The sequence below is a fragment of the Eulemur rufifrons genome, chromosome 6, assembly GCF_041146395.1.
Source record: "Eulemur rufifrons isolate Redbay chromosome 6, OSU_ERuf_1, whole genome shotgun sequence".
Classification (NCBI taxonomy): domain Eukaryota; kingdom Metazoa; phylum Chordata; class Mammalia; order Primates; family Lemuridae; genus Eulemur; species Eulemur rufifrons.
In genome coordinates, this window is record NC_090988.1 from 57,675,517 (window position 1) to 57,692,022 (window position 16,506).

The 16,506-nt window shown below is 47.3% G+C and overlaps 1 protein-coding gene across 1 annotated transcript in view; it reads left to right on the top strand.

Moving 5' to 3' along the window:
- The window catches only part of DNHD1 (dynein heavy chain domain 1), a 70,824-nt gene that overhangs the window by 30,897 nt on the left and 23,421 nt on the right, over positions 1 to 16,506 (top strand). The window contains exons 13-24 of the mRNA XM_069471116.1: positions 106 to 231; positions 322 to 598; positions 5,034 to 5,161; positions 5,263 to 5,461; positions 5,930 to 6,024; positions 6,613 to 6,820; positions 11,326 to 11,451; positions 11,778 to 11,875; positions 11,998 to 14,872; positions 15,064 to 15,241; positions 15,409 to 15,601; positions 15,836 to 16,124. Coding sequence (XP_069327217.1) covers positions 106 to 231; positions 322 to 598; positions 5,034 to 5,161; positions 5,263 to 5,461; positions 5,930 to 6,024; positions 6,613 to 6,820; positions 11,326 to 11,451; positions 11,778 to 11,875; positions 11,998 to 14,872; positions 15,064 to 15,241; positions 15,409 to 15,601; positions 15,836 to 16,124 — 4,792 coding nt within the window. The remainder of the gene's footprint in view (positions 1 to 105; positions 232 to 321; positions 599 to 5,033; positions 5,162 to 5,262; positions 5,462 to 5,929; positions 6,025 to 6,612; positions 6,821 to 11,325; positions 11,452 to 11,777; positions 11,876 to 11,997; positions 14,873 to 15,063; positions 15,242 to 15,408; positions 15,602 to 15,835; positions 16,125 to 16,506) is intronic.

Consider the following 16,506-nt stretch of genomic DNA (forward strand, 5'->3'; position numbering starts at 1 on the left):
CGGGTCTGCAGCCCCCACTCCAGAGGCAGGAGTTCCCCTTGGGGATAGGCCTCCAGAGGTGTGCAGGGCTGTGGCGGTGCTGTTCTCATGCTGTAACCCCTGCAGTTGGATGAGGCCAATGAACAGTACATGGAGCTGGAGAAGCGAATGGAATACATACGGGCACTCCATGAAGTCATCCGCAACCACTTTAACCTCTTCAGTGCTGAGAATGAGGCACTGGACATCTCGGTGAGGGGGCAATTCAGGGAGTCACCCATCCCTCCCAGTCCCCCTCCCCCACAGCCACATCGACTGCATTACCCTCTGCTTGCCTCACAGCTTCTGGATGTATGGGAGGCGTTTCAGTTTGAGAAGAGCCAGGCCTCAGAGTTATTGCTCAGCAAGCAACATGCCATCGTGCCTAAGCTGCGGCAGATGATAGCAGCAGCACTGGCAGAGCTGGAAGGCCTGCTTGAGAAAGCCCTGTCCGGTCCCTTCATGGACCCCACGCAAGAGCAGAAAAGCACCGAGAGCCAGCTCATCTCCATGGAGCGTCAGTTCCAGAACACAGTCAGCCACCTCAATGAACTACAGCATGCCTATGCCACCTTCACTGGTACTGAGGATCTCTGCCCCTGCCCCCATCGCCCTGCGATAGAGCCTCCAGCTGAGATAAGGGTTGGGACTCAAGGTTCTATGTCCTGCATGACCCTAAGCAAGCCTCAGGAATCACATGCCTTTATTGGTCTCTTTTATAAACAAAAATTATAAGACAAAAATCATCATTTATTGACCATATCAGATGTGGTGTTTAGGGTGGGGATACTGGGGGCTCATGGTCTGGTATCGAAGGCAAATAAGTGGATGCTCCATTAGAATGTGATGGGGTCAGGGGCTAAAATCCCATGTAGGAGAAATGTAAGGGTGCCCGTGTTGTAGAACTTCGCCTTTGTGTAGTCCTGTTCAACACAGTCCTATACCAGGCGGCATGCCCCAGATAAGAATAGGTCTTGAGGCTCCAGTAGCCACTGCCTCCAGCTATGTGGTGTAGAGGAGGCTGCTGAGGCCTCACTAACACACGGGAAGAAACCAGGGTAGAGCTACTGGTCTTAGCCCTTCCCTACAGTGGTGCAGCCAGGCTGGATCTCTTCTGCACACACAGAACTTTGTGGGCTCAAGTTTCCTTTCTCAGATGCAGTCACTTATATCCCTTGGAAAGACACCTTGTTTCTGAGTTGCCCCTTCGCCAACCACCAACTACTACCATCTCTACCTGTGGGCATCCCCCAGCCCAGGGCCGTTGGTCTAGATGGAAGGCGGAGGATGCTCTGGAACCGTCCCCAAGCAAGGAGCTTTTTGTTTGGCAGAGTATTGAGAGGCTCTCATACCCTAACTGACAGGGACCACAGTCCTTGACTCCTCCTACTGGGGTTGAAGATATTTGTGAAAAAGCAGAGTAGAGGAGCTCAGGCCTTATAGCGCGAGGCCCAGGAAACTTCATAGCATTGCTTTTACTTCCTCCTCACCAAACCCTCAGTTTTTGTTAAAATAATCAAGGATTTTAGATCCAGATAATTAATAATGACCCCTTATTTTACATTGTTTATTTATTTTACTCATTACTTTTGGCATTCGCTTTGTTTTATAACCATTTTAACAACTGTTTTGACATATGAGGTTTACTGATTTATTTACATACAACTATTTTTTTTAAAAAAATCACATCTTTATTTTCATTCTTTCCTCAGATGGCTAGAGTATTTCCCTGTAGACCTTTTTTTCTCATAAGGGAGTTAAAGGTATTAAAATTTTTGAGTTACCTGTATGCTGAGAATGACTTTATAATGTCCTTATATCACAGCTTAGCTAAATATTAAATTCTGAAGTCAAAAATTTTTTCTTCAAACTTAAATATTAGATCACTATCTTCTGACATTCCACATTGTGAACAAATCTGATGTCAATCTGCTTTTTTTAATAGGTAATCTGTTTCTCAGTTGTTCGGTAATGGCTCTTATATTTGCTCTAGTCTCCTTCCACAATTCTTACATGTTCAGGTTCTGAACAAATCTATATTAAAAGAAAAAAAAAGAATTCTTATGTGTATGTAGGATTTACTGGATCTCTCATTCATTTCTTTTATCATCATTGTTCCTTTATTCTTTTTCTCTGAGTTCTAGAAAAAAAGTTGTGATCTTATAAACTTCCATTTTCTATGGTATCTACTCTATATTTTCCATTGCATTTTAAAACACACAAACATTTTGTATGCATACATGCTTATTTGTACATGTGTATGCATGTAAGTACATGTTTATATGTATGTACCCAGGCATATGTTTCCGAGCTCTATCTGCTGAAGAGCACAGAAGCAAAGATACCCCAGTAGCATGAAGCCACATTGTGCTCAGATCTTAGTTTCTAATACTATTTCCCACCAAAAGGAACCAGAGCTCCTCAGAGAAATGGATGATTCCAGAGCTGTGGCAGGAACCTGGATTATCTTTTTATTCTAGAAAGTAAGGAAGTATTAAAAAAAAAAAAAAGTGACGGGAGAATGTCACGGAAAGGGATGTACAGAAGCGATGCCAACTGGCTAAATCCGAGCCAATTCGGGCACCAAAGTACAGTAATAAATTCTAAATTATTGAAAAAAAGAAATTTATCATCTATAGTAAAAATAAATAGATAAATCAATGAGGGAGAAGTGAGAACTTGTGCTTACAGTAGTAGAATGCCAAGATCCAATTGATAAATGTGGAGGGAAGGCTAAAATGGAATAATTATTTCACAAACATCATGGTAGATATCAGATCAGGTAAGGATCATCAATGGATGCCAAATATGGACAAAGTTGATAAGAAGCAGAATATCTGCACTGTCTTAGAGAGTTCCTCCCAGAGACTACTTATTAATTGCAAAGGAAGAAAAAAGAAATAGCAATCAGTTAGTGGAGAAATTGGACAATAATTTGACCAGGTGATCAAAATTAACGTCATGAGTGAAAAAATATGGACATCATGTGCCTGCAGATGTGATACCTGGAGAAGGATACAACATCACCTATCCAGTAGTCCAGCTGAGAATGAATAACATCATTTAAAAAATCATAAAAACACAACATGAGAAACTATTAACAAAAAGGGCAAAAGGGGACTGTATACTTTAAAAATGTCTGTCACAAAAGACAAGGGCTGTGTGGGAATGTTCCAGATCAAAAGAAGCTAAAAGACATGACAAGTAAGTGTAGTACTTCACCCTAGACTGGACGCTGTACTTAAGGGGAAAAAATGCTATATAGGACAGTATTACAAAACTGGAATATGGACAGTATTGTATCAATGTAATGTATGAAGTTGATAATTGTACTGTGGCAATGTAAGAGAACATCTCTATTCTTAGGAAATACACACATGAGTAATTTGGAGGTAAAGGGCCATCATTTATGTAACTTGCCCTTAAATAGTTTAGGGAAAAAAGTGTGTTTGTATGTGTATGCTAACGCCCATATACACATAGAGCGCGTGAGCACAAATAATAAAGCAAATGGGTAAAATGTTAACAAAAGGTCAATCTAGATAAAAGGTATACAAGTACTTGTTTTACTATTTTTTTCTTGCAACTTTAAAAATTTGAAGTCATTTCCAGATAAGTTATAAAATGCAATGAAAATTGCTGAGTAGATACCACAAAATGTCCATCAAAGGTCGTTTGCTCTTAATCCCCAAATTTGTCTTTATCTTTTCATGTGTTTGGAGATATCACATCTGCTCCTCCTTATAGAGAAGTTTTTTATTTTTCCAATATTTGATGTTCAGACAACTGCTATCAAAGATAGTATGTGTCTCTAGGCAAATCTTTTGAGTTTAGAAAAAGAAAGATGGGAAGAATATAGATTTACTGTCATTTTATTTTTTGTCAGATCAGAGCTCTGATAGCCTAGTGATTCCCATCTTTTTAATATTCTAAGATCTCCATGATGCGTGACATTCGTGTGTGTAAGTTGCATGATTCCCAGCATTTGGATATAATGCTATCACCTTTTCTCCCACTCAAAAAAGTGTGCTGGAATTCAAGTGACTAAGAATGACAATCTAATAGTAATAACCTGGACTGTAGTCTGATGTCTTTTAAGTAAATTGCAAGCCTCAGTACTATAATTGCTGTTAATTGTGGATTACTTTTGATACATATCTCACAACTTACTATAAATAATTGGTTAAGAACGAATGCAGCAACTTGTGAGAGGAAGGAGGGAATAATTGCCAAAGACAAACACAACAGGGATCATCACCATCTACCCCTTATGGCCCTCTGTGTGGGCCTGATCTTATCATATTCATCTCACTGAACTTTCTCTTGGGCTGACGGTTCATTCACTCATTCATTCATTCAACACGTATTTGTTGAGTGGCTATTGTGGACCAAGCTTGAGGTACATCAATGAACAAATGACAAAACCCTTTCCCTAATGGACCCAACATTCTAACTGGGGGAGAAAAACAATAAATAAAATATAACTAAATTATGTAGAAAATGATAAATGGCATAGGAAAAAAAACTGAGCAGAGAAGAGGCGTTGAGAATGCCTGGGAGGATAGATGGCAATTTTTAGTAGAATAGTCTGCATCTGCATAGGCCTCATTAACAAGATGCTGTTTGAGCAAAGACTTGAAGTTGGCGAGGGCATGAGCCATGTGGTTCTCTGAAGGAAGAATGAACTCTGACTGCAAAGGCCCTTAGCAGGAGGGAGCATGTCGGGTGTATCTGATTAAGGAGTCCAGTGTGGCTAGAATGTAGTAACTGAGATGGAGACTAATGGAAGAGAAACCCTTCCCTTTCACTGTCATCACGTTTTCCCAGATATTCTTTCCTTGAAATAACTGTTCCTTGGATTGACCCTACCTCATTGCTGAACTGAACAATTTGGAACTCTGTGCCCTCCATCACTTTCCAGACCTTCCCTTCTGTCACCATGGCCTCTTGACTGACCATTCCCCCAGCTCCCACCCCCTCACCCCAAATAGGTCTCAGCCAGCCCTATTCCACAGGGGATGAGAGTCCTGTGCCTTTGCCTATCTGTGGGACCCGTCCTATTGTGCAGCAGCAACGCATCTGGCACCTGTACCGAGTCATCTCTGAAAACATCAGCGAGTGGAAGTGCATGGCTTTTGTCAAGGTGCCAAAACCATCAGTTGGAACTCTTTCCTGGGAGTGGAGGACTGCAGCGGTGGGGATGGGGAAGGGTCTCAAGCTGACAGTGAGCCCTTCTCCCTGCAGTTCAGTCTGGCTATGGCCCAGGAGAAGACGGACGGCTGGCTGACAGAGGCAGCACGGATGTACACGACCCTGGGGCTGCACAGCCCAGTGCTGCAACGCTGCATGCGTATGCTGGAGGAGTTTCGCAGCTGCCTGCCCTTGCTCACCAAGCTGAGCAGCCTCCAGCTGCATAACCTCAACTGCCAATCCCTTCTGCGAGGTGTGTTTGGTTAGTCTCAGAGGGGTGGGGAAAGGAAGAATGGAGGGGTTAGAGCAATGCAACAACTCAGTTCCCTGCTGCTCCTGCTGGAAACATCTTTCCTCCCTAAGTTGCTCCCTACCCTTTCCTATGTATTACAACCTCTTTTCCCTCACAGGGACAAAAATTTCTAACTTCCCTCACTGCCGTGTGGGGTCTTCTCTGCTGATGGTGGCTGGGCTCAGAGTCTTAGCTCTGGGCTTAGCTCTGGGCTCTGAGTTGTGCTCTGGACCTTGGGCTCTAAGCTCTTGGCTCTATGTTGCTTCCTGGAATCCGCTGTCCAGGGTCTGAGCTGGGTTAGGCTGGGCTCTGGGTCCTGGATCTGGGCTCTGGGTTTAGGGGCTTAGGGTAGGACTGGGCTCTGGGACATGGGCTAGACTCTGCCATATACTGGGTGTTGCTCTGACTTGTTGTCTCCTCTACCTCCAGCCTTAGGGCTGGGCAGTCTCCACAACATAGAACTCCTAACACTGGGCCAGCTGCTCACTTGTCCACTGCTGGAGTTTGCAGATCGAATCAACCAGGTGGGGCCCACGGGAGGAAGGAAGGGAGGGGGCGAGGGAGGTCTGAGATCAGGACCTGTAATAAAGCCAGTCAAGTCCCAGAAGCCCCTTGAGACAAGGGGGCAGCAGACGTTGGCATGTACGTTAGTGGGGATTGAGACTGCTGACCCGCCTGGAGGGTAGGAACAGTTTCCTTCAGATGGGGATCTCGTGGGTGGTTCCAGACACTGTGACTGAGAATATGTTTCCCCCCAGCCGGGGAAGGAAGTGGGTGTCAGCCCCGAAGTTGTGGGTCCACAGAATGGCAGATGTCCCCCAACACTTACCCTTGGCCCCAAAGAGCACAAGCTGATTGAGGTATTGTCTGCTCGGGTGGAGCCTTGCAAAATGGTGGGTTTCAAGACAGTGACCACGGGTCTAACTAGTTAGATGCTGCCGATGGCCTGTCTTTGAAGCCTGGTGGTCTCACTCCCACTTCATCTCTGAGACATCTACTCCCCTGAGCACTGCCCTTTGAGTTCTGCCTCAGACTCAGTCCTCAAGTCCCAGCTCCAAGGCGATCCCCTAAGCCATTATGCAGTTCTGGTTCCTGAGACCCAGCTCTTCCAGGTCTGGCAGTACGAAAACGACCGAATTCACACCCAAGAGACCCTACGGAAGCTACAGCGGTATTGGGAAGTTCGCCAGCTGCGCCTGCTCAGCTTCATCCTGCATGTCCCCTATGAGCCACCAATCTCAGAGCGTTCCAAGAGGCAGATGCTCCACAGCCCCCAGTGGGAGGTAGTGGGCAAGGATAGTGGCACCTTCATCCTCTCAGGTGAGACCCAGCCCTTGTGGCTTAGTGAAAGCCTCCTCCTTGGTGCCATTTTCATCCACCACATCCTCCAAGCCCTGCCAGATCTGGCTTCTCTTGCCAGGGCCCCATCCTTACTGGGCAGCCTGAGACATCAGTCTGTTCTGAAACCGTGTCTTCCATGTGGCTCCTGTACTATCTTTATCTCCTTGGGAACCCCCTACACACCTCCCTCTCTCCACCCAATGCCTGGCTCCTTCAGGAGAGGTCCTTCCCTTTCTGGTTGTACTCAGAAATTCCTCATAGTCACTTCTCTCCACATTTCAATGCTCTGTCGTCTAGATTGTACCCTGTTATCTGATATTATGCCTCACTCCTTCATTCATTCCTTTATTCTTTCCCTCATCAAAATCACCTGCCTGCTCTGTGCTAAATACAGGAGACCCTGAAATTTAAAGACAGCAGCCTTGTCTCTCAGGAACTCCTAGTCCAGTGAGAGGCAGACTATAGTACAGGGATAAGTGCATGATGGAGCACGTTACTGAGGGCAGTAGGACCTCAGAGAGAGGACCAACTCAAAGAACCAGAGATAATCAGAGAAGTCTTCCCTTAAGCAGAGGTGTCATGATGACTTTTGAAGGAGAAAGAGTTTGCCAAATTTTCAAGGTGAGAAGGGCATGCCCGATATAGGGGACAGCACATGCACAAGCATCCAAGATGATATAGTTGAGGAATTGCTGGTGGAGGAGAAATTCTCTTGTCTAACACAGTTGGAACCCAATTAGTTAATCCCAAAAGTTAGTTAAATAGAGAAACCACAAAATATGATGTATACATAGTTTAAACATATACAGGCATATTTATTTACTAAAAATGTACATGTACATTATTAGCTTAAAAGTATACATGTGCATTTAGCTTAAAACATATACATGTACATTTATTTATTAACCTTTTAAACTAAGGACACCCACTGATAGTTCCTCACTGGCTTTCTTGCATTAATGTATTGTCTACTATTTCTACTTTCATTTTCTGTAAAGTGAGGCAACAACATAAAGACACTTGTAAAGTTACCTGAGTCCAGAACTTTTCTAGATTTTTATTATAATTTCCTGATTTTATTTTATTTTATTTTTTTTTGAGACAGAGTCTCACTCTGTTTCCCAGGCTAGCGTGAGTGCTGTGGCGTCAGCCTAGCTCACAGCAACCTCAAACTCCTGGGCTCAAGCAATCCTCCTGCCTCAGCCTCCCGAGTAGCTGGGACTACAGGCATGCGCCACCATGCCTAGCTAATTTTTTCTATATGTATATTTAGCTGTCTATATAATTTCTTTCTATTTTTAGTAGAGATGGGGTCTCGCTCTTGCTCAGGCTGGTCTCGAACTCCTGAGCTCAAATGATCCGCCCACCTTGGCCTCCCAGAGTGCTAGGATTACAGGCGTGAGCCACCACGCCCGGCCAATTTCCTGATTTTTAAAAATTAACTTGCCTATATCCAATAGCATGTTTTTATCAGCTTGCCTTCACTGAATGAAGCCTTGCATAGTTTCCATAGAAACAGCAACTCTTTTCCCACCCATATTATCGTGGTTAACACAATATTAGATTAATTATGTAATTAAAATTACAACTCAAATTGATTTGCAAACACACTCTGACTCTTGGCAAGCATATAATTCAACTAGTGGAAGCAAAAATGTTTGAGTCTTCTAAAGAATAGCTTGGGACCTGTGAGTTTCAGTTGAATTTTCAGCATTATTTGGGATATTTTATGGTAAGAATGGGTAGCATTCACGAAAGGAGCTTCTAATTCTGGAGCCCAAAGGATAATAGAGGAGAGTATGGGACTGATGGAACTGGAGAGGTCAGATCATGCAGAGTCTTGTGGGCCACATTAAGAATTTACTCACATAACATGAAAACAATGGAGAGCTCTTGAAGTATTTTTTTGTGGAGAAGTGACATGATCAGATTTTAGTTTAACAACATCACTCTGGTTTCAACATAGAGAATAGATTGAAGGGTGGCAAAGAATGGAAACTGGAAGATCAGTTAAGAGATGATTTATTATATAACCCAAGTAAGAAGTAGTAGTGGCCTAGACTAGGATGGTAGCAATGGAGAAAGGGAAAAGTGGGTGGACTTGAGCTATGTAGGAGTCCAGCCGGGGAAAACATGTAACTGGTCCAACTTCTGTGTGGAGGAGAAAGTATGTCCTTCCTGTTCTAACATGGATGTTCCTCATCACCCAAACGCTTTATCCTTATCACCTCTCCATGTCCAATATTTGACTAGGGATGCCTTTTCCAGCTATTTACAGGACATTGATAAGGTACCCAGTCTCCTTGTTCACATCTTCCTTAATAAGGACTCATAAGTTTTGGTGCTGACTGATACAAAGGCTGGATTTCTGCAGTTAACATTTTCCCAAGATCCAAAGGAGATTCTCTTCCTACTTTTGTCCTGAGCACATTTTTTTTTTTTTGAGAAACATTGATCCATTGGTTTATTTTTTATTTATTTATTTTTATTTCAGCATATTATGGGGGTACAGATGTTTCTAAACACATTTTATGCTGATCCTTTTGCCCATCTCTGACCCTGGTTCCACATCTTACAGGTCTACTACTGTTAATACTTCAGTGGTCCCTAACTGTTTTGGCACCAGAGACTGGTGTCATGGAAGACAATTTTTCCATGGACCAGGGCGGGTGGTGGTAGTGGTGGTTTTAGATGATTCAAGAGCATTACATTTATTGTGTACTTTATTTCTTTTATTATTACATTGTAATATATAATTAAATAATTATACAACTCACCATAATGCAGACTCAACAAGCCCTGAGCTTGTTTTCCTGCAACTAAGACCACTGCTGATCTGACAGGAGGCAGAGCTCAGACGGTGATGTAAGTGATGGGGAGCAGCTGTAAATACAGATGGAGCTTTGCTCACAGCTCACCTGCTGCTGTGTGGTCTGGTTCCTAACTGGCCACAGACTGGTACCAGTACCAATCCATGGCCTGAGGTTTGGGGACTGCAAAAGTGGTCTCCACCACTTTTCTGCATCATCTTTAAATTCCTATGCTACTAAAAGTAATAAATAAAAATTCACAGTAGAGTATAGGCTCTGGATAGTCTGGGACTTGGGCTGTCTCTGAGCATAACATCAGACACCAGTGTGGGTCCTCCCAGTCTTTACTCGAGCTCACAGCCCTTCCCACCACCTTTCCTCACTTCCAGTTTTCCCTTCTCTCCCTAAGCTGGCATTTGCACCAAGCACATGTATGGTTGGGATTTCTCCCTACAGGTTCTATCCTTTCTCTGTGCCAGGCTTTTTTTTCCTATTAACTCCAGGCATGTTAACCAAGGACCACATCTTTGTGGTGGCCACACACCATGAGGCTGGTGACTTCTTTCACCCAAATGAGCCCAAGACCATGGAACTTCTTGCGCATTTAATTTCTACCCCAGGAAGACAGATTGTTGTAAGGTTGAGCATAGTGACTAATCATTAATTATCCCCTTTAGATTGCTAACCAAATGAGAACAAGGAAATACATAAAAATGAGAGTATAATATCAGAACTATTACTCCCAAGAAACTGTGTGCTTTTTATGTACTGTGTTGACAGACACAGCTTAGATCTAAGTCAAGTGAGTCTTCACACTGTCTTTTCACAACCTTCTCCAAATCAATTGAGAACCTGAGATCTGTGTAGATATGCAGAGGGGAGTTGAAGTACATTCACTCAGGTAGTTGCGTGGAGGATTATGGCCTGCCTCATGTCCCTTAGAGAACAAGAGCTGGGCCTTTTTACCTCCTCACATGAGGAGGAGCAAGTAAAGGGGATAGACAGAGGTGCTAAAAATATTACACTTACAATGTTTCTCTAGAGAGTACAGTACAAGTTCTTTCACTCTGAGAGCAGAACACTGAGTATTTTCTCCCCAGCAGGGGTGTTTGGAGATCCTCCATTGGTCTGAATCAACCTCCTTTCTCGATTCTTCTCCCATTTTCACCCTAGTTAGTGTCCTCACCTCACTTCTCTCATGGCATGATGGCATAAATCTTTAAGCAATACCAGGGAGCCAAATGCCAAGACTATGAGAGAAAATTTTGATCTCAGATTTTCTACCAGGACCTCTTTCATGCCAGAATGGGCATTCTTGCTATAGAAATATAATATTATGTAGGGACTTGGAGCCATTGAGCCCTCTTCCCAGGCTGGAGGCTCTAGTTCTTCTATGGGACTAGGTGGATACCCATAGTATCTAGCCAGGGAAATCAGCTGGCCAGCCTGGAGTCTGCCCACAGTGCCTGGGGAAGGGGAAGTTTCTCCTCTCCCTATTTTGAGACTCTAGTGCTCTACTGGTTCTACAGTATTGGCCAATGCAATCCTTGAAGATAGAAAGAGTACCAAGTTCTCTGTAACTGCCTCCCCTGGAAGGTCACCTGGTCTGCTCTTCTCTGCTTCAGTACCTGCCCTTGCCCCATCTGGCTACCAGCTCAGATTTTTCTTCCTTAGACTACAGCAGCCTTCAGGATTCCATCCAGGAAAGTCTTCAGGTGTTGTTCAAGATCCTGGCCATCCAAAAGTCAGGAGACTTATACAAAACATCTCTGGAGTGGGTGACCATCATGCATGGCCTGAGTGAGTTTAGGCCTCTAGCTGGGATGATGGGTGGGACCTGAGGCAGGATGGCCCAGCATGGTAGGGGCAGGAGGTAGAGGTTGGGTGGGGGAAGATACAAAGGACAGAATGAGGACCACCTTCAGGACCTATTTCTTGGGATGAGGTGACGAGATCTTTATTCACAATAAGAGTTTTATCTCCCCCAAGTCATGCCCCTGGGTCCTGCTGAGCAGAGTATTTTGGTTGGCCTGGTGGGACACCAGAGAGTTCAGGAGCAGGCTGGACTCCTTGCAGAAGCTAACACCTTAGTGTCTCCCACCAGTGTTCTTCTGGCTTTTATACAGGTGCCCTGCTGGAGGTATGGGTAACTTTCCAGCAGAAGTGGATTTTTCTGAATAAAGTCCTGCATGAGATGAAGATCCAGTTTCCTAGTGCTGACCTGGTAGGGAAGGAGGGGGCTGAGGCAGAGTGGACAAGACGGGCTTGTGAATAGTGGGGCTCAGGGTGGGAGGGGGAGCTGTCACTTCACATTTGTCCTCGCTTTTACCCTTTCTCTTGCCGTAGAACTCTCGTTTCAAGGCCATGGATGATCAGTATCGAACCCTGATGCGCATCTCTATAGCTGACCCCATGGTTCTGTCACTTATAGTGCCCAGTGCCAAGAGGAGCCCTTACTTCCAAGGCCAGCAGCTGCAACAACTGCTGCAAGCAGGATCAGTGGAGCTGGAGGGTATCATCATGGCTTTGGAGAATGTGCTTTATGGGGTGTGTGCTTACTTCCCCCGCCTCTTCTTCCTCAGTGACAGTGAGCTGGTAGCCCTGTTGGCTGCCCCGCTGGAGTCATGTGAGGCCCAGCTATGGGTACAACGCTGCTTTCCTCACGTGCATGCTGTGAGTTTCAAATCCTGCTCAACTGATGAGAAAAACAGGGATGACCAGGCGTCAAGCCCAAGCACACAGACTCAGGTGGAGGCACTTGCAGTGCTAGGCGTGGCTGGGGAGGTGGTGAAGCTGCAGGAGCCCCTTCCTCTGCATCCAGAGCTCCCTAAGTGGCTGGCCTCTCTGGAGAAGTGTCTGCGCTTAGCATTGGTGCACATGCTGCAGAACTGTGTGGCTGCCCTCCTTGCCCAGGGGCCATCCCTAGGTGAAGCCTTCAAGCAAAGCCAGTTGTCCCAACAACTGTATGTCTACCAATGGCTGGATTTAGTCGAGGCCTTCCCGTGGCAGTGTGTGCTGGTGGCAGAGGAGGTGGTATGGCGGGCTGAGATGGAGGAGGCTCTGCTTAAGGGGGGAACCCCAGCCATGGTCCCCATGCATACACGCAAGCTTGAGGTACTGGTATATTTTGTACGGGCCCAGAGGGGCTCCCAGGGTGGGCAGCCCCTTCCCTCTGTCCGCCAGGCCAGCCTGATCAGTGCCCTGCTGGTCATGGCAATGACTCACCGGGATATAGCACAGTTGCTGGAGCAGCACCAGGTCAGTGATCTGACAGATTTCCACTGGGTTCGCCAACTCAAGTATCACCTGGGTTCACCTCACATGATCTCCCAAAGCCCCCTGCAGAGTCTCAAGGCTATTGCACCTACTGAGCCTTCTCTGTCACCAGCTGCGTGCTGGGTAGATGTGCTGGGCCGGTCCTTCCTGTACAATTATGAGTACCTTGGTCCCAGACTGGGGCCTCTACCCAGCCTGCTGCCAGAGCAAACAGCCCTGGTGCTACTTTTGGCCCTGGAGGAAGTGGCCTGTGGGACCCTCCTGGGCCCTGATGGTGTGGGCAAGGTTGCTACAGTGGAGAACCTGGCACGGGCCCTGGGCCGCCAGCTGGTGGTGATGCTCTGCTCACCTCAGATAGAGGCCCAGTGCCTGAGCAACTACCTGAATGGTGCCCTGCAGGGTGGTGCCTGGCTGCTGCTGGATGCAGCTCAGCACCTGCCCTCTGGCTTGCTCTCTGCCTTGGGCCAGCGCTTGGCTGAAGTGCACCATCTCTATGCCCCACTGTATCAGGAGGCTTCCCAGACCATCAGCACCATAGACCCCACCCAGCCCCAGCTCCTTGGCAGTGGCTTCTTTGAGAAACATCACGTTTCTATGCGCCTTGGCTATGGCTGCCTCCTGACACTGCGTGCCCTGAGTCCTGCTGTGCCCGCCAACCTGCACTTGCTACTGCGGCCTGTGGCATTGGCACTGCCTGATCTCCAGCGAGTGGCAGAGCTGACCCTGCTAGGTGCGGGGATGCGGGATGCCTCCCGCATGGCTACCCGCCTATCCAAATTCTTCTCCCTAGAGCGTGAGCTGGGGTCTGGGCCCCTGCCCTGCCGCTTGCCATTGCTCAAGCAGATACTAGAAGACACAATACAGACACTAAATGAGACCAAGGGGGAACCCAAGGCTCAACAGCCCCGAAGCCAGGCTGCCATCGAGGAGGCTGCCCTACTGCGTGCCCTGCTGCGCTCACCACTGTTCAGCATCCTCAGTGGGCCCCGCCTGCATAACCTCCGAGAGCTGCTCTGTGGGCTTTTCCCTAGCGCCAGCCAAGTGCTGGCAGAGCCCATGACCCACAGGCTGCCAAAGCCACTAATGGTGGAGGAACTGAGGCAGGTAGGCCTGCATCCCAACCCTGACATTTTGGGGTCCCTGGAACAGCTGAGCCAGGCCCTATGCCGGGCCTCAGGCATTTTGCTCCTGGGCCCTGCAGGCAGTGGCAAGACCAGTTGTTGGCACAGCTTATTTAAGATCCAGAATCGGCTGGCAGCCATGGAGGCCACCTCAACCCATGGTTACCAGTCTGTGGAAATTACCCACCTGTACCCCAGTGTCCTCAGCCCCCAGGAGTTCCTGGGATGGCTAGAGGGCCCCTGCTGGCACCATGGTGTCTTCCCCAGGGTACTTCATGCAGCCAGTCAGTGTAACAGCATGGGGCCAAACGGGCAGAAGGAAGAATCAGTGGGGATCCAGCACTGGATAATATGTGATGGGGCCTCTAACGCCGCTTGGCTGGACTCCATCACTTGCCTCCTGAGTAAGCTCCCCCAACTTAGTCTCCCCAATGGACAGCAGATAGCACGACCTCCAGGTACCTTTTTCTTGATGGAGGTGGCAGATGCAACAGGCATGTCTCCCAGAGTGGTGGGCTGTTGTGCCCTAGTCTGGTGTGGTGGGGAGCAGACTTGGCAGTGCATGCTTAGTGTCCTGATGGCATCCCTGCCCCGTGAGTACCGCCTGCAGCAACAGACCGTCACTGAGCTCAACCGCCTGGCTGAAGTTCTGGTGCCTGCCACGTTCCGATTCCTCGCCCACCAGGGTGCCAGCTCTGTGCTGCAGGTACATGGGCAGCAGGCTGTTTGCCCAGGTGTGGCAGAAGTCACCAGCCTGGCCCGCATCTTGCATGCTCTGCTTGACCCCCACCTGCATCTAGAGGAGAAGAAGGCACATGGCCCAGGTGAAGAGATGGACGGGCTGATTTGAGAGAGATGGGACCTTGAGAGTGGCTAGGGTATAGCTGGGTAGAGCTGGGTCAGGGGGACTAAAAGTGAAGAGAAATAATATAGTTAACCTCTACTCTTTCCTTTATCCCCCCCCCCCCCACTTTTTCTACTGGGACTCCTATTCTGGCCATGATGACCTTTGCAGAGGACCTCAGCTTTAGCGATCCTGTGCCCCAAAACATCAGGTCTTCAAAAAGCAGCTCTCTGAACCAGTCCCAGGCTGACAGCAATGACGTATCAAATAAGCACAGGGAACACTTGCTGGCTGTCAGCAGTTTTCTCTTTGCCCTGATCTGGGGCTTTGGAGCCCACCTTCCCTCCAGGTGCCTACAGGGAGGGGGGATGGGAGATGCAGAGGGCTGACATGGACTGGCCCATGAAAGTCAAAACCCATGGGACATCACTGTTGGGGTATGGTGGGGTGTGTGTGTCTCACAAATTGAAATGTTGTAACCGTCTGACACTTTTGCCTGTGTGTCCATCTGAGCAGGCTCTGGCCCCTCTTTGATACCTTCCTGAGGGGTTCCATCAGCTGCCTCTCCAACTACCCTGAGCTACCACCCTCAGCCTTGGTGTTTGATCTCCATGTAAGCCCTGAAGATGGGACACTGGCCCCCTTCACTGGACAATACCTGAGCAACCACATGAAAGTGAATCTGGGCACCTTCCACCCTTCTACTCAGGTGTGAGGACAGTGGGGCAGGAGCTGGGTTTGGCATTTAAGGAGCTATGCTAGGGATAATCTATGTCCAAAGCTCCACTGAGGCCCACTTGTTCCCTTTCTTTGATAAGTTTTCAAAATCACAAGAATACATGAAGTATTTTCTAAGTACAGCTCCAAGACAAGTCCCCTAAACCTTTATTTTCAACTGTCCTACACTGGAGCTGCCACAGTAAGCCCTGTTTCTGTTCTGCAGACTGAACGGCTCTTTTATGTGGTGGACCTGCTTCTGTCAGCGGGACAGCCAGTACTGCTGGCTGGAGAGGCAGCAACAGGAAAGTCAACATTTGTGGAGGTGCTAGTGGAGCCAAGTCACCCTTACATACACAGCACCATTCACCCTGCCTTCAGCTCCGCCCACCTCCGTCTACTGCTGAGTAGAGGGGTCCAGGGCCAAGCCCAAGCCAGCCTGTGGTCTAGGCATCACCAGGATTCTAAAGGCTCCCTTCTCTTCCTGCTGGAGGATCTGCACCTGGCCACTTCTGGTGAGGAGCTGGGAGGAGGGAAGGAAGGAGCTACTGTCATCTCTTGAGACTAAAATCCCTAGCAATATTCATTGATTCTCAAGTATATGTCTGTAGGTCAAACTTTAGTGTTCCCTTCTTAATATCTTCTCATCCCTGAGCAATCTCACCCACCCATGGCCTTATCCACCACTCTTTGCTTTAACTGTTAAACCTCTCTCTCCAACCCAGGTTTTTCTTCTAAGCATCAGACCTATTTATCCAACTACCTACAGTACCTCTCCACCTTGTTGTCCCATTGGTAACTCAGACCCAACCCTGAGCTTATCATCTTCCCCCAGAAAATCTGCTCCTATGTGTCCTCTTAGTAACTGGTTTCACCATCCAACCAGTCACTTAAGCC